General features: G+C 56.2%; 1 protein-coding gene across 3 annotated transcripts in view; it reads left to right on the forward strand.

Moving 5' to 3' along the window:
* AHNAK2 (AHNAK nucleoprotein 2) overlaps positions 1-24,209 on the forward strand; it is a 77,837-nt gene extending 53,628 nt beyond the window's left edge. For all 3 annotated transcript variants that reach the window (XM_069783290.1, XM_069783289.1, XM_009919382.2), the window contains exon 7: positions 346-24,209. In XM_069783290.1, the coding sequence (XP_069639391.1) occupies positions 346-23,229 (22,884 nt within the window). In that variant the 3' untranslated portion in view covers positions 23,230-24,209. The remainder of the gene's footprint in view (positions 1-345) is intronic.
* Positions 24,210-24,698: the final 489 nt, after the last annotated feature.

Raw genomic sequence — 24,698 nt, forward strand, 5'->3', positions numbered from 1 at the left:
CTCCATCACATTCAAAATTATTTTTCTCTTCATATACATATATATAAATATTTTATATTTATACAGACATATATAGAGATATACAGATACAAACCTCTGCTTACTGCAGTATTTTGCCAAGAATGTAAATCTCCAGAAATCTACTTATTACAGTCATATAATCCATTTGTTTTATGTAATTTCTGCCTGAATTATATACACCATTTTTAGGAATTTTTTATATAACAAGTAGATAGTCTGAATAAAAAGCACATTTTTCTACATGTTTTATAGTATGTATTTTATTTTGTGTTGCATCTGTATTTAGTTTACTTTTAGTCTTCTGACTACTATTTGTTCTTTCAGGAAAAAGAACTCGGTGAGAGCATTCCTGAAGAAACACTGCATGTTTCAGGAAAAGCCATTTCAGAAGAAGACAGGGAAACATTAATTGTAAGCCAAAGGGTAGGAAGGAGCAAGAGACCTAAAAAAGATAGACTGTCATGGCCAAAATTCCAGTCGATTAAAAATAAAAAGATACTGGGGCACAGAAGATCTCATAGTACATCAGATGCATATGAGCCTGCTATACAGGATATTTCCCCTACAAGCACAGACACAGAGTCTCAATTTCAACAAGAAGTCCATATCAAAGAGAAAAAAGGAAGCCAAAAGAAACTGAAGTTCCCTAGCATTGGATTCAAAATGCACAGATCCAAACCAGAACCAGCAGACAAGCAAAAAAAAGAAATAAAAACTACACTGTTATCTGAAAGAGAAAAAATACATAAAGAAGATATCAGCCTGGAAAATCCTGAAATCCTAACTGTTGAATATACCACATCTCCTGTTTATGAAATTAAAACAGGGGAGGTAACTGAAACTTTAACAAAAGACTTAAAAGATATGAAAAATGGCATTCCATCTCATGCAAAAAAATGCCCTGAAGTTGAAATAAGCATTAAAAAAGAAAAAGACAAGGAATCGACATCAAAATTTATTGTACCTGAAGTACCAGCTATAACAACACAGATACCAAAGCCCAGTTTAGAAACACCTGATCTGAAAGAAAGCCCAACTAAACAAACACTGCAAGCCTCATCAAAATCCCGAAAAAAGAAACAGAAAGGAACAGCAGATAAAAAGGAACGAGAAAGTGGAATTAACATAGACATGATGGGTCACACAGCACAAGGATCTATACAAGTAAAAGGTCTAGAAATAGGCACTGCTAAAGCAGAATTACACACAACATCTGACACACTGCAAACAGGAGAAAAACAAGCAGAAGATGACACACAAATAAGAACAATTCAGAAAACAAAATTTGAGATTTCAGTGCCCAAAATAAAAGAGACAGAGACTGAAAACACCAAAATGGGAACTGATGTTCCATATTCAGTACGAGAAAAAACAGTTGATACAAGTTCAGAGGAAAGCAGGAATTTGGATGTGAAACCTCACATGCCTGATGCAGAATCAGAAGTATCTACTTGGAAAATACAAATGCCAACATTCAAAATGGCCAAGATGCCTAAAGCTGACATGAAAATATCAAAAGAAGAAATCACAGCTGAATCAGTAGATACTGTAAAAAAAGGACAGATAGAAGAAGATGGCATGTCAACAAGTGATAAAACCTTGAAGATGGACATTTGCATGAAGACAGGAGAAAAGGAGACAGAGGGAAAAGAAAGCAAATTCAGACTCCCAAAGTTTAAATTGCCTACATTTACCTGGGCAACTACAAGGGATGAAACAGGGCAAAGTGAAGGTCAGATAAGTGATATGGAAGGAAAACTGCCAAATTTAGAAGCAAGTACAAAAAAGGTGGAAGGACTGGAAGGCGAGGTCAGCCTGCCCGCCGCAGAGGTCGACCTCCCCTCCGCCACCGTGACGGCCACAGGGGAGGGCCCCGCGCTGGGCCTCAAAGCCGACGTCCCCGGCGCCAAAGCCGAAGGGGCCGGCTGGAAGCTGGAGAAGCCCTCCCTCAAAATGCCCAAAGCCGACATCAAAGCTCCCAAGGTGGACATCAGCCTGCCGTCCGTCGACGTCACCCTTCCAAAGGCCAGCGTCGACCTGCAGGCGCCCGAGGCGGCCCTCACCCTCGAAGGGGAAGCAAAAGGCCCAGAGAAGGAGGCCGCAAAGACCAAGGACGGCAAGTTCAAGATGCCCAAGTTCGGCATGCCTTCCTTCGGCTGGTCCAGCAGCAGAGAAGCCAAGGGCACCGTGGCCGCTGATGTGGACGTCAGCCTCAAGGAGCCCCAGGTGACGGTGCCCTCGGGAACCGCCGAAGTCGACGTGACCCTGCCCGGGGCCGAGATCCAAGCGCCCGGCGTGGAGGTGACCGTCGAGACGGCCGCCGGAGGAGACGGCGAGAAAGCTCGATTCAAGATGCCCGACGTCAAGATGCCCAGCGTCAAGCTGCCCAAAGTCAAAGCTCCCCACGTGCAGGTCGGCCTGCCAAAGGCCGAGGTCTCGCTGCCCAAAGCCCAGGCTGAAGTCCAGGAGGGCGAACTCGCCCTGCAGGGCCCCGACGCCGAAGGCGGCCTGGAGGTGGCTGCCGGCAAAGTCGAGGGCGGCGGCATGAAAATACACATGCCGAAAGTCAAGGTGCCCAGCGTGGTCTTCTCCAAGCCGACCGTCAAGGCCCCCAAACTGGACGCAGACGTCAGCCTGCACAAAGTCGACGCCAGCCTCCCAGAGGCAGACCTCAAGGCCGGCGCCGGCGACGTCAGCATCGCCGCCCCCGACATCAAGCTGCCCTCCGTCGAAGGCTCCCTCGAGATCCAGGCGCCCGAGGTAGACCTCAAAGCGCCCTCTGCCGAAGCCTCGCTCGGCGGGGCCGACCTGGACGCCGCGGGCCTGAAGGGGAAGCTTAAGATGCCCAAGTTCGACAAGCCCAAATTCGGAGTGTCGCCCCCCAAGGCGGAAGGGCTGGAAGGCGAGGTCAGCCTGCCCACCGCAGAGGTCGACCTCCCCTCCGCCACCGTGACGGCCACAGGGGAGGGCCCCGCGCTGGGCCTCAAAGCCGACGTCCCCGGCGCCAAAGCCGAAGGGGCCGGCTGGAAGCTGGAGAAGCCCTCCCTCAAAATGCCCAAAGCCGACATCAAAGCTCCCAAGGTGGACATCAGCCTGCCGTCCGTCGACGTCACCCTTCCAAAGGCCAGCGTCGACCTGCAGGCGCCCGAGGCGGCCCTCACCCTCGAAGGGGAAGCAAAAGGCCCAGAGAAGGAGGCCACAAAGACCAAGGACGGCAAGTTCAAGATGCCCAAGTTCGGCATGCCTTCCTTCGGCTGGTCCAGCAGCAGAGAAGCCAAGGGCACCGTGGCCGCTGATGTGGACGTCAGCCTCAAGGAGCCCCAGGTGACGGTGCCCTCGGGAACCGCCGAAGTCGACGTGACCCTGCCCGGGGCCGAGATCCAAGCGCCCGGCGTGGAGGTGACCGTCGAGACGGCCGCCGGAGGAGACGGCGAGAAAGCTCGATTCAAGATGCCCGACGTCAAGATGCCCAGCGTCAAGCTGCCCAAAGTCAAAGCTCCCCACGTGCAGGTCGGCCTGCCAAAGGCCGAGGTCTCGCTGCCCAAAGCCCAGGCTGAAGTCCAGGAGGGCGAACTCGCCCTGCAGGGCCCCGACGCCGAAGGCGGCCTGGAGGTGGCTGCCGGCAAAGTCGAGGGCGGCGGCATGAAAATACACATGCCGAAAGTCAAGGTGCCCAGCGTGGTCTTCTCCAAGCCGACCGTCAAGGCCCCCAAACTGGACGCAGATGTCAGCCTGCACAAAGTCGACGCCAGCCTCCCAGAGGCAGACCTCAAGGCCGGCGCCGGCGACGTCAGCATCGCCGCCCCCGACATCAAGCTGCCCTCCGTCGAAGGCTCCCTCGAGATCCAGGCGCCCGAGGTAGACCTCAAAGCGCCCTCTGCCGAAGCCTCGCTCGGCGGGGCCGACCTGGACGCCGCGGGCCTGAAGGGGAAGCTTAAGATGCCCAAGTTCGACAAGCCCAAATTCGGAGTGTCGCCCCCCAAGGCGGAAGGGCTGGAAGGCGAGGTCAGCCTGCCCACCGCAGAGGTCGACCTCCCCTCCGCCACCGTGACGGCCACAGGGGAGGGCCCCGCGCTGGGCCTCAAAGCCGACGTCCCCGGCGCCAAAGCCGAAGGGGCCAGCTGGAAGCTGGAGAAGCCCTCCCTCAAAATGCCCAAAGCCGACATCAAAGCTCCCAAGGTGGACATCAGCCTGCCGTCCGTCGACGTCACCCTTCCAAAGGCCAGCGTCGACCTGCAGGCGCCCGAGGCGGCCCTCACCCTCGAAGGGGAAGCAAAAGGCCCAGAGAAGGAGGCCGCAAAGACCAAGGACGGCAAGTTCAAGATGCCCAAGTTCGGCATGCCTTCCTTCGGCTGGTCCAGCAGCAGAGAAGCCAAGGGCACCGTGGCCGCTGATGTGGACGTCAGCCTCAAGGAGCCCCAGGTGACGGTGCCCTCGGGAACCGCCGAAGTCGACGTGACCCTGCCCGGGGCCGAGATCCAAGCGCCCGGCGTGGAGGTGACCGTCGAGACGGCCGCCGGAGGAGACGGCGAGAAAGCTCGATTCAAGATGCCCGACGTCAAGATGCCCAGCGTCAAGCTGCCCAAAGTCAAAGCTCCCCACGTGCAGGTCGGCCTGCCAAAGGCCGAGGTCTCGCTGCCCAAAGCCCAGGCTGAAGTCCAGGAGGGCGAACTCGCCCTGCAGGGCCCCGACGCCGAAGGCGGCCTGGAGGTGGCTGCCGGCAAAGTCGAGGGCGGCGGCATGAAAATACACATGCCGAAAGTCAAGGTGCCCAGCGTGGTCTTCTCCAAGCCGACCGTCAAGGCCCCCAAACTGGACGCAGACGTCAGCCTGCACAAAGTCGACGCCAGCCTCCCAGAGGCAGACCTCAAGGCCGGCGCCGGCGACGTCAGCATCGCCGCCCCCGACATCAAGCTGCCCTCCGTCGAAGGCTCCCTCGAGATCCAGGCGCCCGAGGTAGACCTCAAAGCGCCCTCTGCCGAAGCCTCGCTCGGCGGGGCCGACCTGGACGCCGCGGGCCTGAAGGGGAAGCTTAAGATGCCCAAGTTCGACAAGCCCAAATTCGGAGTGTCGCCCCCCAAGGCGGAAGGGCTGGAAGGCGAGGTCAGCCTGCCCACCGCAGAGGTCGACCTCCCCTCCGCCACCGTGACGGCCACAGGGGAGGGCCCCGCGCTGGGCCTCAAAGCCGACGTCCCCGGCGCCAAAGCCGAAGGGGCCGGCTGGAAGCTGGAGAAGCCCTCCCTCAAAATGCCCAAAGCCGACATCAAAGCTCCCAAGGTGGACATCAGCCTGCCGTCCGTCGACGTCACCCTTCCAAAGGCCAGCGTCGACCTGCAGGCGCCCGAGGCGGCCCTCACCCTCGAAGGGGAAGCAAAAGGCCCAGAGAAGGAGGCCGCAAAGACCAAGGACGGCAAGTTCAAGATGCCCAAGTTCGGCATGCCTTCCTTCGGCTGGTCCAGCAGCAGAGAAGCCAAGGGCACCGTGGCCGCTGATGTGGACGTCAGCCTCAAGGAGCCCCAGGTGACGGTGCCCTCGGGAACCGCCGAAGTCGACGTGACCCTGCCCGGGGCCGAGATCCAAGCGCCCGGCGTGGAGGTGACCGTCGAGACGGCCGCCGGAGGAGACGGCGAGAAAGCTCGATTCAAGATGCCCGACGTCAAGATGCCCAGCGTCAAGCTGCCCAAAGTCAAAGCTCCCCACGTGCAGGTCGGCCTGCCAAAGGCCGAGGTCTCGCTGCCCAAAGCCCAGGCTGAAGTCCAGGAGGGCGAACTCGCCCTGCAGGGCCCCGACGCCGAAGGCGGCCTGGAGGTGGCTGCCGGCAAAGTCGAGGGCGGCGGCATGAAAATACACATGCCGAAAGTCAAGGTGCCCAGCGTGGTCTTCTCCAAGCCGACCGTCAAGGCCCCCAAACTGGACGCAGACGTCAGCCTGCACAAAGTCGACGCCAGCCTCCCAGAGGCAGACCTCAAGGCCGGCGCCGGCGACGTCAGCATCGCCGCCCCCGACATCAAGCTGCCCTCCGTCGAAGGCTCCCTCGAGATCCAGGCGCCCGAGGTAGACCTCAAAGCGCCCTCTGCCGAAGCCTCGCTCGGCGGGGCCGACCTGGACGCCGCGGGCCTGAAGGGGAAGCTTAAGATGCCCAAGTTCGACAAGCCCAAATTCGGAGTGTCGCCCCCCAAGGCGGAAGGGCTGGAAGGCGAGGTCAGCCTGCCCACCGCAGAGGTCGACCTCCCCTCCGCCACCGTGACGGCCACAGGGGAGGGCCCCGCGCTGGGCCTCAAAGCCGACGTCCCCGGCGCCAAAGCCGAAGGGGCCGGCTGGAAGCTGGAGAAGCCCTCCCTCAAAATGCCCAAAGCCGACATCAAAGCTCCCAAGGTGGACATCAGCCTGCCGTCCGTCGACGTCACCCTTCCAAAGGCCAGCGTCGACCTGCAGGCGCCCGAGGCGGCCCTCACCCTCGAAGGGGAAGCAAAAGGCCCAGAGAAGGAGGCCGCAAAGACCAAGGACGGCAAGTTCAAGATGCCCAAGTTCGGCATGCCTTCCTTCGGCTGGTCCAGCAGCAGAGAAGCCAAGGGCACCGTGGCCGCTGATGTGGACGTCAGCCTCAAGGAGCCCCAGGTGACGGTGCCCTCGGGAACCGCCGAAGTCGACGTGACCCTGCCCGGGGCCGAGATCCAAGCGCCCGGCGTGGAGGTGACCGTCGAGACGGCCGCCGGAGGAGACGGCGAGAAAGCTCGATTCAAGATGCCCGACGTCAAGATGCCCAGCGTCAAGCTGCCCAAAGTCAAAGCTCCCCACGTGCAGGTCGGCCTGCCAAAGGCCGAGGTCTCGCTGCCCAAAGCCCAGGCTGAAGTCCAGGAGGGCGAACTCGCCCTGCAGGGCCCCGACGCCGAAGGCGGCCTGGAGGTGGCTGCCGGCAAAGTCGAGGGCGGCGGCATGAAAATACACATGCCGAAAGTCAAGGTGCCCAGCGTGGTCTTCTCCAAGCCGACCGTCAAGGCCCCCAAACTGGACGCAGACGTCAGCCTGCACAAAGTCGACGCCAGCCTCCCAGAGGCAGACCTCAAGGCCGGCGCCGGCGACGTCAGCATCGCCGCCCCCGACATCAAGCTGCCCTCCGTCGAAGGCTCCCTCGAGATCCAGGCGCCCGAGGTAGACCTCAAAGCGCCCTCTGCCGAAGCCTCGCTCGGCGGGGCCGACCTGGACGCCGCGGGCCTGAAGGGGAAGCTTAAGATGCCCAAGTTCGACAAGCCCAAATTCGGAGTGTCGCCCCCCAAGGCGGAAGGGCTGGAAGGCGAGGTCAGCCTGCCCACCGCAGAGGTCGACCTCCCCTCCGCCACCGTGACGGCCACAGGGGAGGGCCCCGTGCTGGGCCTCAAAGCCGACGTCCCCGGCGCCAAAGCCGAAGGGGCCGGCTGGAAGCTGGAGAAGCCCTCCCTCAAAATGCCCAAAGCCGACATCAAAGCTCCCAAGGTGGACATCAGCCTGCCGTCCGTCGACGTCACCCTTCCAAAGGCCAGCGTCGACCTGCAGGCGCCCGAGGCGGCCCTCACCCTCGAAGGGGAAGCAAAAGGCCCAGAGAAGGAGGCCGCAAAGACCAAGGACGGCAAGTTCAAGATGCCCAAGTTCGGCATGCCTTCCTTCGGCTGGTCCAGCAGCAGAGAAGCCAAGGGCACCGTGGCCGCTGATGTGGACGTCAGCCTCAAGGAGCCCCAGGTGACGGTGCCCTCGGGAACCGCCGAAGTCGACGTGACCCTGCCCGGGGCCGAGATCCAAGCGCCCGGCGTGGAGGTGACCGTCGAGACGGCCGCCGGAGGAGACGGCGAGAAAGCTCGATTCAAGATGCCCGACGTCAAGATGCCCAGCGTCAAGCTGCCCAAAGTCAAAGCTCCCCACGTGCAGGTCGGCCTGCCAAAGGCCGAGGTCTCGCTGCCCAAAGCCCAGGCTGAAGTCCAGGAGGGCGAACTCGCCCTGCAGGGCCCCGACGCCGAAGGCGGCCTGGAGGTGGCTGCCGGCAAAGTCGAGGGCGGCGGCATGAAAATACACATGCCGAAAGTCAAGGTGCCCAGCGTGGTCTTCTCCAAGCCGACCGTCAAGGCCCCCAAACTGGACGCAGACGTCAGCCTGCACAAAGTCGACGCCAGCCTCCCAGAGGCAGACCTCAAGGCCGGCGCCGGCGACGTCAGCATCGCCGCCCCCGACATCAAGCTGCCCTCCGTCGAAGGCTCCCTCGAGATCCAGGCGCCCGAGGTAGACCTCAAAGCGCCCTCTGCCGAAGCCTCGCTCGGCGGGGCCGACCTGGACGCCGCGGGCCTGAAGGGGAAGCTTAAGATGCCCAAGTTCGACAAGCCCAAATTCGGAGTGTCGCCCCCCAAGGCGGAAGGGCTGGAAGGCGAGGTCAGCCTGCCCACCGCAGAGGTCGACCTCCCCTCCGCCACCGTGACGGCCACAGGGGAGGGCCCCGCGCTGGGCCTCAAAGCCGACGTCCCCGGCGCCAAAGCCGAAGGGGCCGGCTGGAAGCTGGAGAAGCCCTCCCTCAAAATGCCCAAAGCCGACATCAAAGCTCCCAAGGTGGACATCAGCCTGCCGTCCGTCGACGTCACCCTTCCAAAGGCCAGCGTCGACCTGCAGGCGCCCGAGGCGGCCCTCACCCTCGAAGGGGAAGCAAAAGGCCCAGAGAAGGAGGCCGCAAAGACCAAGGACGGCAAGTTCAAGATGCCCAAGTTCGGCATGCCTTCCTTCGGCTGGTCCAGCAGCAGAGAAGCCAAGGGCACCGTGGCCGCTGATGTGGACGTCAGCCTCAAGGAGCCCCAGGTGACGGTGCCCTCGGGAACCGCCGAAGTCGACGTGACCCTGCCCGGGGCCGAGATCCAAGCGCCCGGCGTGGAGGTGACCGTCGAGACGGCCGCCGGAGGAGACGGCGAGAAAGCTCGATTCAAGATGCCCGACGTCAAGATGCCCAGCGTCAAGCTGCCCAAAGTCAAAGCTCCCCACGTGCAGGTCGGCCTGCCAAAGGCCGAGGTCTCGCTGCCCAAAGCCCAGGCTGAAGTCCAGGAGGGCGAACTCGCCCTGCAGGGCCCCGACGCCGAAGGCGGCCTGGAGGTGGCTGCCGGCAAAGTCGAGGGCGGCGGCATGAAAATACACATGCCGAAAGTCAAGGTGCCCAGCGTGGTCTTCTCCAAGCCGACCGTCAAGGCCCCCAAACTGGACGCAGACGTCAGCCTGCACAAAGTCGGTGCCAGCCTCCCAGAGGCAGACCTCAAGGCCGGCGCCGGCGACGTCAGCATCGCCGCCCCCGACATCAAGCTGCCCTCCGTCGAAGGCTCCCTCGAGATCCAGGCGCCCGAGGTAGACCTCAAAGCGCCCTCTGCCGAAGCCTCGCTCGGCGGGGCCGACCTGGACGCCACGGGCCTGAAGGGGAAGCTTAAGATGCCCAAGTTCGACAAGCCCAAATTCGGAGTGTCGCCCCCCAAGGCGGAAGGGCTGGAAGGCGAGGTCAGCCTGCCCACCGCAGAGGTCGACCTCCCCTCCGCCACCGTGACGGCCACAGGGGAGGGCCCCGCGCTGGGCCTCAAAGCCGACGTCCCCGGCGCCAAAGCCGAAGGGGCCGGCTGGAAGCTGGAGAAGCCCTCCCTCAAAATGCCCAAAGCCGACATCAAAGCTCCCAAGGTGGACATCAGCCTGCCGTCCGTCGACGTCACCCTTCCAAAGGCCAGCGTCGACCTGCAGGCGCCCGAGGCGGCCCTCACCCTCGAAGGGGAAGCAAAAGGCCCAGAGAAGGAGGCCGCAAAGACCAAGGACGGCAAGTTCAAGATGCCCAAGTTCGGCATGCCTTCCTTCGGCTGGTCCAGCAGCAGAGAAGCCAAGGGCACCGTGGCCGCTGATGTGGACGTCAGCCTCAAGGAGCCCCAGGTGACGGTGCCCTCGGGAACCGCCGAAGTCGACGTGACCCTGCCCGGGGCCGAGATCCAAGCGCCCGGCGTGGAGGTGACCGTCGAGACGGCCGCCGGAGGAGACGGCGAGAAAGCTCGATTCAAGATGCCCGACGTCAAGATGCCCAGCGTCAAGCTGCCCAAAGTCAAAGCTCCCCACGTGCAGGTCGGCCTGCCAAAGGCCGAGGTCTCGCTGCCCAAAGCCCAGGCTGAAGTCCAGGAGGGCGAACTCGCCCTGCAGGGCCCCGACGCCGAAGGCGGCCTGGAGGTGGCTGCCGGCAAAGTCGAGGGCGGCGGCATGAAAATACACATGCCGAAAGTCAAGGTGCCCAGCGTGGTCTTCTCCAAGCCGACCGTCAAGGCCCCCAAACTGGACGCAGACGTCAGCCTGCACAAAGTCGACGCCAGCCTCCCAGAGGCAGACCTCAAGGCCGGCGCCGGCGACGTCAGCATCGCCGCCCCCGACATCAAGCTGCCCTCCGTCGAAGGCTCCCTCGAGATCCAGGCGCCCGAGGTAGACCTCAAAGCGCCCTCTGCCGAAGCCTCGCTCGGCGGGGCCGACCTGGACGCCGCGGGCCTGAAGGGGAAGCTTAAGATGCCCAAGTTCGACAAGCCCAAATTCGGAGTGTCGCCCCCCAAGGCGGAAGGGCTGGAAGGCGAGGTCAGCCTGCCCACCGCAGAGGTCGACCTCCCCTCCGCCACCGTGACGGCCACAGGGGAGGGCCCCGCGCTGGGCCTCAAAGCCGACGTCCCCGGCGCCAAAGCCGAAGGGGCCGGCTGGAAGCTGGAGAAGCCCTCCCTCAAAATGCCCAAAGCCGACATCAAAGCTCCCAAGGTGGACATCAGCCTGCCGTCCGTCGACGTCACCCTTCCAAAGGCCAGCGTCGACCTGCAGGCGCCCGAGGCGGCCCTCACCCTCGAAGGGGAAGCAAAAGGCCCAGAGAAGGAGGCCGCAAAGACCAAGGACGGCAAGTTCAAGATGCCCAAGTTCGGCATGCCTTCCTTCGGCTGGTCCAGCAGCAGAGAAGCCAAGGGCACCGTGGCCGCTGATGTGGACGTCAGCCTCAAGGAGCCCCAGGTGACGGTGCCCTCGGGAACCGCCGAAGTCGACGTGACCCTGCCCGGGGCCGAGATCCAAGCGCCCGGCGTGGAGGTGACCGTCGAGACGGCCGCCGGAGGAGACGGCGAGAAAGCTCGATTCAAGATGCCCGACGTCAAGATGCCCAGCGTCAAGCTGCCCAAAGTCAAAGCTCCCCACGTGCAGGTCGGCCTGCCAAAGGCCGAGGTCTCGCTGCCCAAAGCCCAGGCTGAAGTCCAGGAGGGCGAACTCGCCCTGCAGGGCCCCGACGCCGAAGGCGGCCTGGAGGTGGCTGCCGGCAAAGTCGAGGGCGGCGGCATGAAAATACACATGCCGAAAGTCAAGGTGCCCAGTGTGGTCTTCTCCAAGCCGACCGTCAAGGCCCCCAAACTGGACGCAGACGTCAGCCTGCACAAAGTCGACGCCAGCCTCCCAGAGGCAGACCTCAAGGCCGGCGCCGGCGACGTCAGCATCGCCGCCCCCGACATCAAGCTGCCCTCCGTCGAAGGCTCCCTCGAGATCCAGGCGCCCGAGGTAGACCTCAAAGCGCCCTCTGCCGAAGCCTCGCTCGGCGGGGCCGACCTGGACGCCGCGGGCCTGAAGGGGAAGCTTAAGATGCCCAAGTTCGACAAGCCCAAATTCGGAGTGTCGCCCCCCAAGGCGGAAGGGCTGGAAGGCGAGGTCAGCCTGCCCACCGCAGAGGTCGACCTCCCCTCCGCCACCGTGACGGCCACAGGGGAGGGCCCCGCGCTGGGCCTCAAAGCCGACGTCCCCGGCGCCAAAGCCGAAGGGGCCGGCTGGAAGCTGGAGAAGCCCTCCCTCAAAATGCCCAAAGCCGACATCAAAGCTCCCAAGGTGGACATCAGCCTGCCGTCCGTCGACGTCACCCTTCCAAAGGCCAGCGTCGACCTGCAGGCGCCCGAGGCGGCCCTCACCCTCGAAGGGGAAGCAAAAGGCCCAGAGAAGGAGGCCGCAAAGACCAAGGACGGCAAGTTCAAGATGCCCAAGTTTGGCATGCCTTCCTTCGGCTGGTCCAGCAGCAGAGAAGCCAAGGGCACCGTGGCCGCTGATGTGGACGTCAGCCTCAAGGAGCCCCAGGTGACGGTGCCCTCGGGAACCGCCGAAGTCGACGTGACCCTGCCCGGGGCCGAGATCCAAGCGCCCGGCGTGGAGGTGACCGTCGAGACGGCCGCCGGAGGAGACGGCGAGAAAGCTCGATTCAAGATGCCCGACGTCAAGATGCCCAGCGTCAAGCTGCCCAAAGTCAAAGCTCCCCACGTGCAGGTCGGCCTGCCAAAGGCCGAGGTCTCGCTGCCCAAAGCCCAGGCTGAAGTCCAGGAGGGCGAACTCGCCCTGCAGGGCCCCGACGCCGAAGGCGGCCTGGAGGTGGCTGCCGGCAAAGTCGAGGGCGGCGGCATGAAAATACACATGCCGAAAGTCAAGGTGCCCAGCGTGGTCTTCTCCAAGCCGACCGTCAAGGCCCCCAAACTGGACGCAGACGTCAGCCTGCACAAAGTCGACGCCAGCCTCCCAGAGGCAGACCTCAAGGCCGGCGCCGGCGACGTCAGCATCGCCGCCCCCGACATCAAGCTGCCCTCCGTCGAAGGCTCCCTCGAGATCCAGGCGCCCGAGGTAGACCTCAAAGCGCCCTCTGCCGAAGCCTCGCTCGGCGGGGCCGACCTGGACGCCGCGGGCCTGAAGGGGAAGCTTAAGATGCCCAAGTTCGACAAGCCCAAATTCGGAGTGTCGCCCCCCAAGGCGGAAGGGCTGGAAGGCGAGGTCAGCCTGCCCACCGCAGAGGTCGACCTCCCCTCCGCCACCGTGACGGCCACAGGGGAGGGCCCCGCGCTGGGCCTCAAAGCCGACGTCCCCGGCGCCAAAGCCGAAGGGGCCGGCTGGAAGCTGGAGAAGCCCTCCCTCAAAATGCCCAAAGCCGACATCAAAGCTCCCAAGGTGGACATCAGCCTGCCGTCCGTCGACGTCACCCTTCCAAAGGCCAGCGTCGACCTGCAGGCGCCCGAGGCGGCCCTCACCCTCGAAGGGGAAGCAAAAGGCCCAGAGAAGGAGGCCGCAAAGACCAAGGACGGCAAGTTCAAGATGCCCAAGTTCGGCATGCCTTCCTTCGGCTGGTCCAGCAGCAGAGAAGCCAAGGGCACCGTGGCCGCTGATGTGGACGTCAGCCTCAAGGAGCCCCAGGTGACGGTGCCCTCGGGAACCGCCGAAGTCGACGTGACCCTGCCCGGGGCCGAGATCCAAGCGCCCGGCGTGGAGGTGACCGTCGAGACGGCCGCCGGAGGAGACGGCGAGAAAGCTCGATTCAAGATGCCCGACGTCAAGATGCCCAGCGTCAAGCTGCCCAAAGTCAAAGCTCCCCACGTGCAGGTCGGCCTGCCAAAGGCCGAGGTCTCGCTGCCCAAAGCCCAGGCTGAAGTCCAGGAGGGCGAACTCACCCTGCAGGGCCCCGACGCCGAAGGCGGCCTGGAGGTGGCTGCCGGCAAAGTCGAGGGCGGCGGCATGAAAATACACATGCCGAAAGTCAAGGTGCCCAGCGTGGTCTTCTCCAAGCCGACCGTCAAGGCCCCCAAACTGGACGCAGACGTCAGCCTGCACAAAGTCGACGCCAGCCTCCCAGAGGCAGACCTCAAGGCCGGCGCCGGCGACGTCAGCATCGCCGCCCCCGACATCAAGCTGCCCTCCGTCGAAGGCTCCCTCGAGATCCAGGCGCCCGAGGTAGACCTCAAAGCGCCCTCTGCCGAAGCCTCGCTCGGCGGGGCCGACCTGGACGCCGCGGGCCTGAAGGGGAAGCTTAAGATGCCCAAGTTCGACAAGCCCAAATTCGGAGTGTCGCCCCCCAAGGCGGAAGGGCTGGAAGGCGAGGTCAGCCTGCCCACCGCAGAGGTCGACCTCCCCTCCGCCACCGTGACGGCCACAGGGGAGGGCCCCGTGCTGGGCCTCAAAGCCGACGTCCCCGGCGCCAAAGCCGAAGGGGCCGGCTGGAAGCTGGAGAAGCCCTCCCTCAAAATGCCCAAAGCCGACATCAAAGCTCCCAAGGTGGACATCAGCCTGCCGTCCGTCGACGTCACCCTTCCAAAGGCCAGCGTCGACCTGCAGGCGCCCGAGGCGGCCCTCACCCTCGAAGGGGAAGCAAAAGGCCCAGAGAAGGAGGCCGCAAAGACCAAGGACGGCAAGTTCAAGATGCCCAAGTTCGGCATGCCTTCCTTCGGCTGGTCCAGCAGCAGAGAAGCCAAGGGCACCGTGGCCGCTGATGTGGACGTCAGCCTCAAGGAGCCCCAGGTGACGGTGCCCTCGGGAACCGCCGAAGTCGACGTGACCCTGCCCGGGGCCGAGATCCAAGCGCCCGGCGTGGAGGTGACCGTCGAGACGGCCGCCGGAGGAGACGGCGAGAAAGCTCGATTCAAGATGCCCGACGTCAAGATGCCCAGCGTCAAGCTGCCCAAAGTCAAAGCTCCCCACGTGCAGGTCGGCCTGCCAAAGGCCGAGGTCTCGCTGCCCAAAGCCCAGGCTGAAGTCCAGGAGGGCGAACTCGCCCTGCAGGGCCCCGACGCCGAAGGCGGCCTGGAGGTGGCTGCCGGCAAAGTCGAGGGCGGCGGCATGAAAATACACATGCCGAAAGTCAAGGTGCCCAGCGTGGTCTTCTCCAAGCCGACCGTCAAGGCCCCCAAACTGGACGCAGACGTCAGCCTGCACAAAGTCGACGCCAGCCTCCCAGAGGCAGACCTCAAGGCCGGCGCCGGCGACGTCAGCATCGCCGCCCCCGACATCAAGCTGCCCTCCGTCGAAGGCTCCCTCGAGATCCAGGCGCCCGAGGTAGACCTCAAAGCGCCCTCTGCCGAAGCCTCGCTCGGCGGGGCCGACCTGGACGCCGCGGGCCTGAAGGGGAAGCTTAAGATGCCCAAGTTCGACAAGCCCAAATTCGGAGTGTCGCCCCCCAAGGCGGAAGGGCTGGAAGGCGAGGTCAGCCTGCCCACCGCAGAGGTCGACCTCCCCTCCGCCACCGTGACGGCCACAGGGGAGGGCCCCGCGCTGGGCCTCAAAGCCGACGTCCCCGGCGCCAAAGCCGAAGGGGCCGGCTGGAAGCTGGAGAAGCCCTCCCTCAAAATGCCCAAAGCCGACATCAAAGCTCCCAAGGTGGACATCAGCCTGCCGTCCGTCGACGTCACCCTTCCAAAGGCCAGCGTCGACCTGCAGGCGCCCGAGGCGGCCCTCACCCTCGAAGGGGAAGCAAAAGGCCCAGAGAAGGAGGCCGCAAAGACCAAGGACGGCAAGTTCAAGATGCCCAAGTTCGGCATGCCTTCCTTCGGCTGGTCCAGCAGCAGAGAAGCCAAGGGCACCGTGGCCGCTGATGTGGACGTCAGCCTCAAGGAGCCCCAGGTGACGGTGCCCTCGGGAACCGCCGAAGTCGACGTGACCCTGCCCGGGGCCGAGATCCAAGCGCCCGGCGTGGAGGTGACCGTCGAGACGGCCGCCGGAGGAGACGGCGAGAAAGCTCGATTCAAGATGCCCGACGTCAAGATGCCCAGCGTCAAGCTGCCCAAAGTCAAAGCTCCCCACGTGCAGGTCGGCCTGCCAAAGGCCGAGGTCTCGCTGCCCAAAGCCCAGGCTGAAGTCCAGGAGGGCGAACTCGCCCTGCAGGGCCCCGACGCCGAAGGCGGCCTGGAGGTGGCTGCCGGCAAAGTCGAGGGCGGCGGCATGAAAATACACATGCCGAAAGTCAAGGTGCCCAGCGTGGTCTTCTCCAAGCCGACCGTCAAGGCCCCCAAACTGGACGCAGACGTCAGCCTGCACAAAGTCGACGCCAGCCTCCCAGAGGCAGACCTCAAGGCCGGCGCCGGCGACGTCAGCATCGCCGCCCCCGACATCAAGCTGCCCTCCGTCGAAGGCTCCCTCGAGATCCAGGCGCCCGAGGTAGACCTCAAAGCGCCCTCTGCCGAAGCCTCGCTCGGCGGGGCCGACCTGGACGCCGCGGGCCTGAAGGGGAAGCTTAAGATGCCCAAGTTCGACAAGCCCAAATTCGGAGTGTCGCCCCCCAAGGCGGAAGGGCTGGAAGGCGAGGTCAGCCTGCCCACCGCAGAGGTCGACCTCCCCTCCGCCACCGTGACGGCCACAGGGGAGGGCCCCGCGCTGGGCCTCAAAGCCGACGTCCCCGGCGCCAAAGCCGAAGGGGCCGGCTGGAAGCTGGAGAAGCCCTCCCTCAAAATGCCCAAAGCCGACATCAAAGCTCCCAAGGTGGACATCAGCCTGCCGTCCGTCGACGTCACCCTTCCAAAGGCCAGCGTCGACCTGCAGGCGCCCGAGGCGGCCCTCACCCTCGAAGGGGAAGCAAAAGGCCCAGAGAAGGAGGCCGCAAAGACCAAGGACGGCAAGTTCAAGATGCCCAAGTTCGGCATGCCTTCCTTCGGCTGGTCCAGCAGCAGAGAAGCCAAGGGCACCGTGGCCGCTGATGTGGACGTCAGCCTCAAGGAGCCCCAGGTGACGGTGCCCTCGGGAACCGCCGAAGTCGACGTGACCCTGCCCGGGGCCGAGATCCAAGCGCCCGGCGTGGAGGTGACCGTCGAGACGGCCGCCGGAGGAGACGGCGAGAAAGCTCGATTCAAGATGCCCGACGTCAAGATGCCCAGCGTCAAGCTGCCCAAAGTCAAAGCTCCCCACGTGCAGGTCGGCCTGCCAAAGGCCGAGGTCTCGCTGCCCAAAGCCCAGGCTGAAGTCCAGGAGGGCGAACTCGCCCTGCAGGGCCCCGACGCCGAAGGCGGCCTGGAGGTGGCTGCCGGCAAAGTCGAGGGCGGCGGCATGAAAATACACATGCCGAAAGTCAAGGTGCCCAGCGTGGTCTTCTCCAAGCCGACCGTCAAGGCCCCCAAACTGGACGCAGACGTCAGCCTGCACAAAGTCGACGCCAGCCTCCCAGAGGCAGACCTCAAGGCCGGCGCCGGCGACGTCAGCATCGCCGCCCCCGACATCAAGCTGCCCTCCGTCGAAGGCTCCCTCGAGATCCAGGCGCCCGAGGTAGACCTCAAAGCGCCCTCTGCCGAAGCCTCGCTCGGCGGGGCCGACCTGGACGCCGCGGGCCTGAAGGGGAAGCTTAAGATGCCCAAGTTCGACAAGCCCAAATTCGGAGTGTCGCCCCCCAAGGCGGAAGGGCTGGAAGGCGAGGTCAGCCTGCCCACCGCAGAGGTCGACCTCCCCTCCGCCACCGTGACGGCCACAGGGGAGGGCCCCGCGCTGGGCCTCAAAGCCGACGTCCCCGGCGCCAAAGCCGAAGGGGCCGGCTGGAAGCTGGAGAAGCCCTCCCTCAAAATGCCCAAAGCCGACATCAAAGCTCCCAAGGTGGACATCAGCCTGCCGTCCGTCGACGTCACCTTTCCAAAGGCCAGCGTCGACCTGCAGGCGCCCGAGGCGGCCCTCACCCTCGAAGGGGAAGCAAAAGGCCCAGAGAAGGAGGCCGCAAAGACCAAGGACGGCAAGTTCAAGATGCCCAAGTTCGGCATGCCTTCCTTCGGCTGGTCCAGCAGCAGAGAAGCCAAGGGCACCGTGGCCGCTGATGTGGACGTCAGCCTCAAGGAGCCCCAGGTGACGGTGCCCTCGGGAACCGCCGAAGTCGACGTGACCCTGCCCGGGGCCGAGATCCAAGCGCCCAGTTTTGATGTTGCCATAGATTCCTCCTCTGGAAAAGGAGATGAGATGGGTAAATCTAGAAGTTCTCTGTTTAGAATGCCTAAGGTTTCCCTTTCCAAAAGTTCAACACCTCAGGCACAGAGTAAGTCCAGAGTTGACGTTTCTGTGTCAGAATCTCTTTCCCATTCTGTAGTAGAGGAACCTCCTTCTGTTCTTTCAGGCAGTGTCGGATCTAAACTTCTTCCTGACATTAAGGGAGATATTGGCTCTAAAAGTAGTAAATTCAGAATTCCTAGCTTGGGTTTCTCCAGCATTGATATTGGGTCTTCTAAAATTGAACAGGATTCCCCATTACCAAAAGCGGATATTACTCTTACTAAATATCAAATGAATATTTCAGACCCTGAATCAAAAATATCATCTCTTGCTGATGAGAATCTTTTAGTAACAGATTCTGAAATTTTAAATGAAGGTGGTTCTTTGGAGCAAAGAATTCTGAAGCCAGGAGAGAAAACAGCAGCTGCTGAAATACCTATGTGTGACACAGAGGTTACAGTTAAAATTCCTAAACTACGAAAACCAAAATTTGGAATTTCTTGGTCTAAGGGAAAACCATCAGAAAGTGATGTTGGTTCCAAAGTGGAACCTGAAATTTCCAGGGGAAGGATAACATCTGATATGACAGATACTGATATTGAAAAACTAACTCAGATCTCTGATGCCGAATTAGGTATAAAGCTGTACAAGCCCTCATCTGAAGTTGTTCTGGATGCACCAATGTTGGATGTCAGTCTCCCATCAATGGAAGTTACCAAGCCAAAATTAGAAGTGGAAATCCATGGCCTAGATTCAGAGTGCAAGGCAGAACAGGAAGTAGTTTCAGGAGAGAAGGACACTGAGGAGAAAGAAAACAAATTTAAAACGTCAAAATTCAAACTGCCTTCATTTAGTTGGTCACCAAAGAAGGAAGCTATTGCTCCTTCTGATGTTGAGGGACAACTGGAAGAACCCACTCTGTCTGCTTTATCTGGAGACACAGCATCTGAATTAACATTTCCTACTCCTGAGAATCAATACCTTCATGCGGACTTTGATACATCAACAGAAAAAGATGGTGAAAAGGGCAGAAACAAGAAGTCCCAATTTATCATGCCAAAGATCTCATTCCCTAAAATTAAGGGTCAAAAAGTCCAGGTCTCTCTGCCCATAATGGAAACTGATGTTTGTGGTCCCAAACAAGAAAAAGCTGTTTCTGTCCAGAAATCTGAGAAAGGGAGTAGTGGAGAAGGGGCAGGAATGGGTATAAAAATGCCCAAAGTTACAGTCCCAAGTTTGGAATTTTCCAAACCAGAAGTCAAAGCTCCCAAAATAGAGATGGATATTAGCATGCCGACAGGTGAGGTCGTACTTCCTACATGTGAAGAAGGTGACCTGACATTGAAATCAGCTGCTGCTAATGCCAGCCTCTCCACCTCAGATATTAAGATGAAAACTGAAGGCTCACTCGACGTGAAGAGTCCTGACACAAGTGTTGAAAGAACATCAAGTGAAATTGTTGTGGGTGATGTAGAAATAAAAATTGAAGGTCCTGAAGGGAAAACAAAAATGTCTAAATTCCAAATGCCAAAGTTTGGAATTACACATTCTAAAGGGAAAGGGTCAGAAAAGGAGGTCAGTCATACCAAATCAGAAGTCAAGGTTCCCCAACTAAAAGCAATGGTAGAAATAGATGACATTGCTGTTGAAGCACCAAATTTGGAGGTAGAATGTGGTACAGGAACAGAAACTTACAGCCCTGAAGTCAAAATGACCAAAGCTGACAATAAGGCATCAGAGGCTGATGTTCATCTCCCACCAGCTGACATTTCTGTTCCAAAAACAGACAGCGATATTCGGGATTCAGATGCAGCACTAAAAATCAAAGGGGAAATAAAACAAGATGGAGATGGAGAAGGGAAAGAAGGGCATTTCAAAATGCCAAAATTCAAACTTCCATCCTTCAGCTGGTCACCGAAGAAGGAAGCAAGTGTTAAGCCAGATTCTGGAGCAAATTTGGAAGATCATAAACTTGCTGTAGTGTCAAGCAGAATAGACACAGAAGTGAGAGGAACTGAAGCTGATGATCAAGGTCCTGGGCCAGACCTTGATCTGGAAATATCTGCAGGAAAAGTTGAACAAAAAAGTCCAATTAAAAAACCTCAATTTGTCATGCCTAAAATTTCACTCTCCAAGATAAAGGTTCCCAAATCTCAGACTCACTCACCAAAAGTTGAAGCTGATGCTACTATTCCTAACACAGAAAGAGAGGGTGATGATTCAATACAGATACCTGACATAGAAAGAAGTCATTCCAAAAAGACAGAAGAGGGGGCACAAATAAGCATAAAACTGGCTGATGTTAAGATCCCTGCTCTGGAGTTTTCGAAAATAGAAACTGGAGCCTCCCAGACTGAAATGGGAGTCAGCTCAGCAAAGATTGATGCTGCTTTGCCTCCCTCTGAGGGGAGTTTTCAACAGGTTGTCCTAAAATCGAGTTCAATCAGTGAAGATACCATGCAGAAAACAAGTATTAAGTTCCCCAAAGGAGAAGCTTCAGTTGAACTGAGGAGCCCTGAAACAGTAATAGAAAAATCTTCAGTGGTGGATGGAAGAAAGATTAAATTGGAAGGTCCTGAAGGGAAGATTAAAATGCCCAAATTCCAAAAGCCAAAGTTCGGAATCTCCCTAACAAAAGGGAAGGGCCCAGAGACAGAGATCAGCTCTCCAAAAATAGAAGCTGAGCTACCCCAGCTAAAAATGACAAATGAAATTGCTGACATTGCTGTGGGAGTTCCAGCATCAGAACTTACATCTGATATGTTGGATTCTGGAGTAGGTGTTTGTAAGATAAAAACACCCCAAGTTCTGACAGCTGGCATTGAAGCTCCAAAGGTAGACATAAGCCCCCAGTCAGTGTCTAAACCAATGACAGAGGGTGCTATTGAGAGCTTTGAGGAGAAAGAAATCAAATTAAAAGAAGAACATGAAATAAAAGCTGAAGACATTCAGACTGAAGAACATCAGGGATGGTTTAAAATGCCAAAATTCAGAATACCTGCATTTGGCAGTACATCCTTAAAGGAAAAAAAAGGTGATGCTGATACTGAAAGAAGTACAGAAAAAGCTCAGGCAGGCATTCCCTCTGTCAAAGTACAAACTGAAACAAGTATTCCTGAAACTACCTTCTCATTACCACATGCAGTTGCTGAAATTACTATTGGAAAAGAAGGGATTCCAAAATTAGGAGTTTCTGTGAAGACTTCTGATGTTAGCTTGTCAAAGATGGAAGGAGATATTTCATTATCCACAGAAATAACAGACAGTAGAGTGAATATTCCAAAACCTGAAACTTATGCAGACATAGTTAAGCACGGTGCTGAAGGACAAAAAATGCATACTTCAGAATTCACAGTGTCTTCAACAGAATTCCTAAGTGCTTCAGAAATTGACCAAGACAACAGTTTAACGAACAGGTTTCCTACTCTGACTCTTCAAGAGTGTAAAGTCAAATCACAGGATATAGAGGTCCAAAAGGTAGAAAGTTCCACTAAGTTAGAGACTTCAGGAGTAGGATGTAAACCATCATTAGCTGAAATTACTCTGGATGCAACACAGGACAAAATAGATGTTAGTCTTCCAAAGGAACAGCTAGATATCCAAAATCAAGAGGCAGTAATTAAAAAAGGAAAGAAAAAGGGTGAGATGAAAATTATAGGAAAAGACATTGAAGGAAGCCAATTAAAAAGGCCTACATGTGAATCGTCAACAACAAAGAGATCAGAAGATGGTGCTTATGTTACAGCTAAGCTGGAAGATCTAAAGGTAGAAGTTCCAAGAGTGAAGATGGATGTTAAAACTGCTAAAGTAGATCCTGAAATGAAATTTCAAGTGAAAAGTGTTGAAAAGGACATGTCTGCAGGGGTGGAAGTGCAAGTAGAAGATAGAGCAGAAACAAGTAAAATTAAAACATACAAGTTTAAGATTCCAAAGTTTGGAGTGTTGCATTCAGAAGTGAAGGATTTTGAAGATGATATCAATTTGCCAAAGTCAGAAGGTGATTCAGTATGTAAAACTGAAATAGGCACAGCAGAAATGCAGTTTCAAAAATCAGAAGAATCTATTGGCCTGAAAAGTCCAGCTCCACACCATATGGAAGCATCTGCCAGAACAGCAGTGGAAACAGTGGACAAATCACAAGGTGGCCCAGAAGTAAATATAAAAATTCCCAAACTAAAAATACCAAGATTCACTTTCAGAGCTCTCCCAATTGAAGCTGATGTTTCAGTGTCAAAAGTGGTAACAGATCCAAAGGGCTCTAGTACTGATATTGAAGTAGTGCAACTGCAGGCAAGCTCTGCTATCCCTGAAGAAACACCAGAGGCTCCAGAGGGTGGTATTCAAAAAGCAAAAAGCAAAATTCTAACACTGACTGAACCTGACATTAAAACAGCACAGATGACTACTACCATAGAGTCCTCCCTTTCAAATGCAGGGCAAGACATTCATTGGTCGTATGTAGAGGGCCAAGAAGTGAGTGAGAAAGTAGAACCTGAACATGTTGCTATTGAAAGGTGTGAGATTTACACTACTGAAATCCTGAAAGAATCAGAGATTCTCTCATCAGAAGTCAAAACTGCAACTTTGGGATTCTCATTGCTCAAGGTGAAGTTGCCTGAATCACATAGCAACTTAGAAGTGCTAGTCGAGCAGCCATCTTCCACAGAAGGTGTATCAGTGAGCAAACCTAAATGTACTGATGAAAGCTTTGGAGTAGCAGCACAGAGAACTGGCAGTGCTGAGCTTAAACTATCTGACAAACCACACAGGGAGACTGAAGAATCTAGTGGAGGAGTAACTTTGCCAAAGTTAAAACCATATGCTGTTGAAGTAAAGCCTTCCAGTAAACTTGAAGAGAGTCTTCCTGATAAGTCACCAGAGGGAATAACTGCAGGTCCTCTCTCTAAAGATAAGGATGTAGCTGAAGCACTAGAAGATGAAGAAAAAGACATAACCAATGAAAAAGAAAAGACTGATAGTAAAAGATCTCCTGGAAGATTCAAATTTTGGCTTCCAAGTATTGGCTTTTCATCTTCTGGTGATGAAACAAGCACAGATTCAAAAACAGAAGTAAAAAAATCAGTTCCAGAAGATGTGAAACCTGCTGACACATCAGATAATGATTCTTCTAAGCAAACTGAAAAAACTGGATGGTTTAGATTTCCCAAGCTTGGTTTCACATCTCCTTCCAAAAAGGCTAAGGCTGTTGACAAAGAAGAGATGACTCATAAAGAGGGAAGAATCTCAGATGAAGATAGCCCATCAGATAAACCTGATGTATTTTTTGATGCACAAGAAAGCTTATCACCTAAAGAAACAACAGAGAGTGAAAAAGTTGAAATTGATGGGGCCTCATCTAGTGTTCCAGTTTCTCGAACTATCGTGACATCTTCAGCAAGAACTGAACTAATCTTGTTGGAGGAGGAAAAAGATAGTGAATCTAATATTCCTGGAGAAACAACCAAATGAAGACTGTCTTTTCTCAACCCTCAGTGAAAATAAAATCATCTACATGTACAGAAAAAAATGTTTTCTTAATTTTCTAGTAACTGAAAATTAAACAAAACCCAAAGCTGATATTCATGAAAACAGTTGAACAGAATTTACCACATTAATTTTCAAGTACGTCGATATTGTGCACTAACAAAAATACCAGTTTCTTCAAATCTGCCCCAAAGGCAACAATTACTACAGGTACAGAGGAGCCCATGGTTTTAGCAAAGTCTGAAAAGATACCTGAACCACGAAAGTAAACCATTGAAAGGCTCAATGACAGCAGAAAGACTTGTTAAATAGGCTTCTCAAAAACACACCAATTATGTTTAGATTATAGATTATTTCCAGAATGGAGTATAAACTAGTACTATGAGAACTATACTTACTTGTTTAGATTTTGGACCTTTCTGATCTACTTTTGCTTTCTTATTAAAATATTTTTCTTTTTTTCAGCTAAGGTGATATGTATATTCCACAAACATTTTAAAATGCCAAATAAAAACAAAATACTAGTGTAGAGAGACTAACACTTTACCTCTTCCTCTCTTCTCATTTTTTGATTATTGTGGTGGGTCGTATTTAGCCTTAAAAGAATTTTTAAAAAAAACAACAGAATAAATTCAAGACCAAAAACCATACAACTAATTCACATTTTTAAGATACCAAAATAAAACATGCTGACAAAGAATAATTATTAAAATGTGGATAAATAAATTTTAATGTATATATTTACTGGATAGTTAAATGCACAGAATGATCTGCCACACTGGTGGAATTGCTTCAAAGATTTTCTGGGAAAGAAGATGTATATAATTATTTGCTTCTCTGTTTACATTAATGCTTCTCTCAAGAGCATAACAAAAACCAGAGTGCATATGTGACAGCCTTCACATGTATTATTAAAACACTGTCTGTATTCTTAAACCACAATAAACTCACCATATGAATAATAACTCGAGTAGCGCGAGTTACTGATAGTGCTGTTAGCATGTTCTTATTCTGAAAATCCCAGCTTAAATTTGTAAAAGGTTTGAGTATACCCCACTATTTGCTGAAGTGGCTGCTTAATGACAGCACAGTTTCTACAGTGCTAATGGAGACATTTCACTCATTACAGCCCTGAGTTTTATAGATTTGCCTGTGCAGACATGATTTGTTATAGTAGTTTTCTCATCCTGTATTTTCCTTCTCCATATTCTGCTTGGTACAGGGAAAGCAGACACAGCAAAACATTTAGAAACTGGTTTGTAAAGGAAGTGTACTTGGTTGTCTAACCATCTGTAGCTTGAGATGTTCTTCATTTCTATATCTTTGCAGTAGGCTTAAATATTCTAAAGAGAACTGCTGGCAGTTATTCTAAAGAGAATGCTAATTATCTCTGAAGAGACTGTTCACATAAGTGTTAGGCACGTATCATTTATTTGGATTTTGCAGCATTTCCC

The sequence above is a fragment of the Haliaeetus albicilla genome, chromosome 5, assembly GCF_947461875.1.
Source record: "Haliaeetus albicilla chromosome 5, bHalAlb1.1, whole genome shotgun sequence".
Taxonomy (NCBI): Eukaryota; Metazoa; Chordata; class Aves; order Accipitriformes; family Accipitridae; genus Haliaeetus; species Haliaeetus albicilla.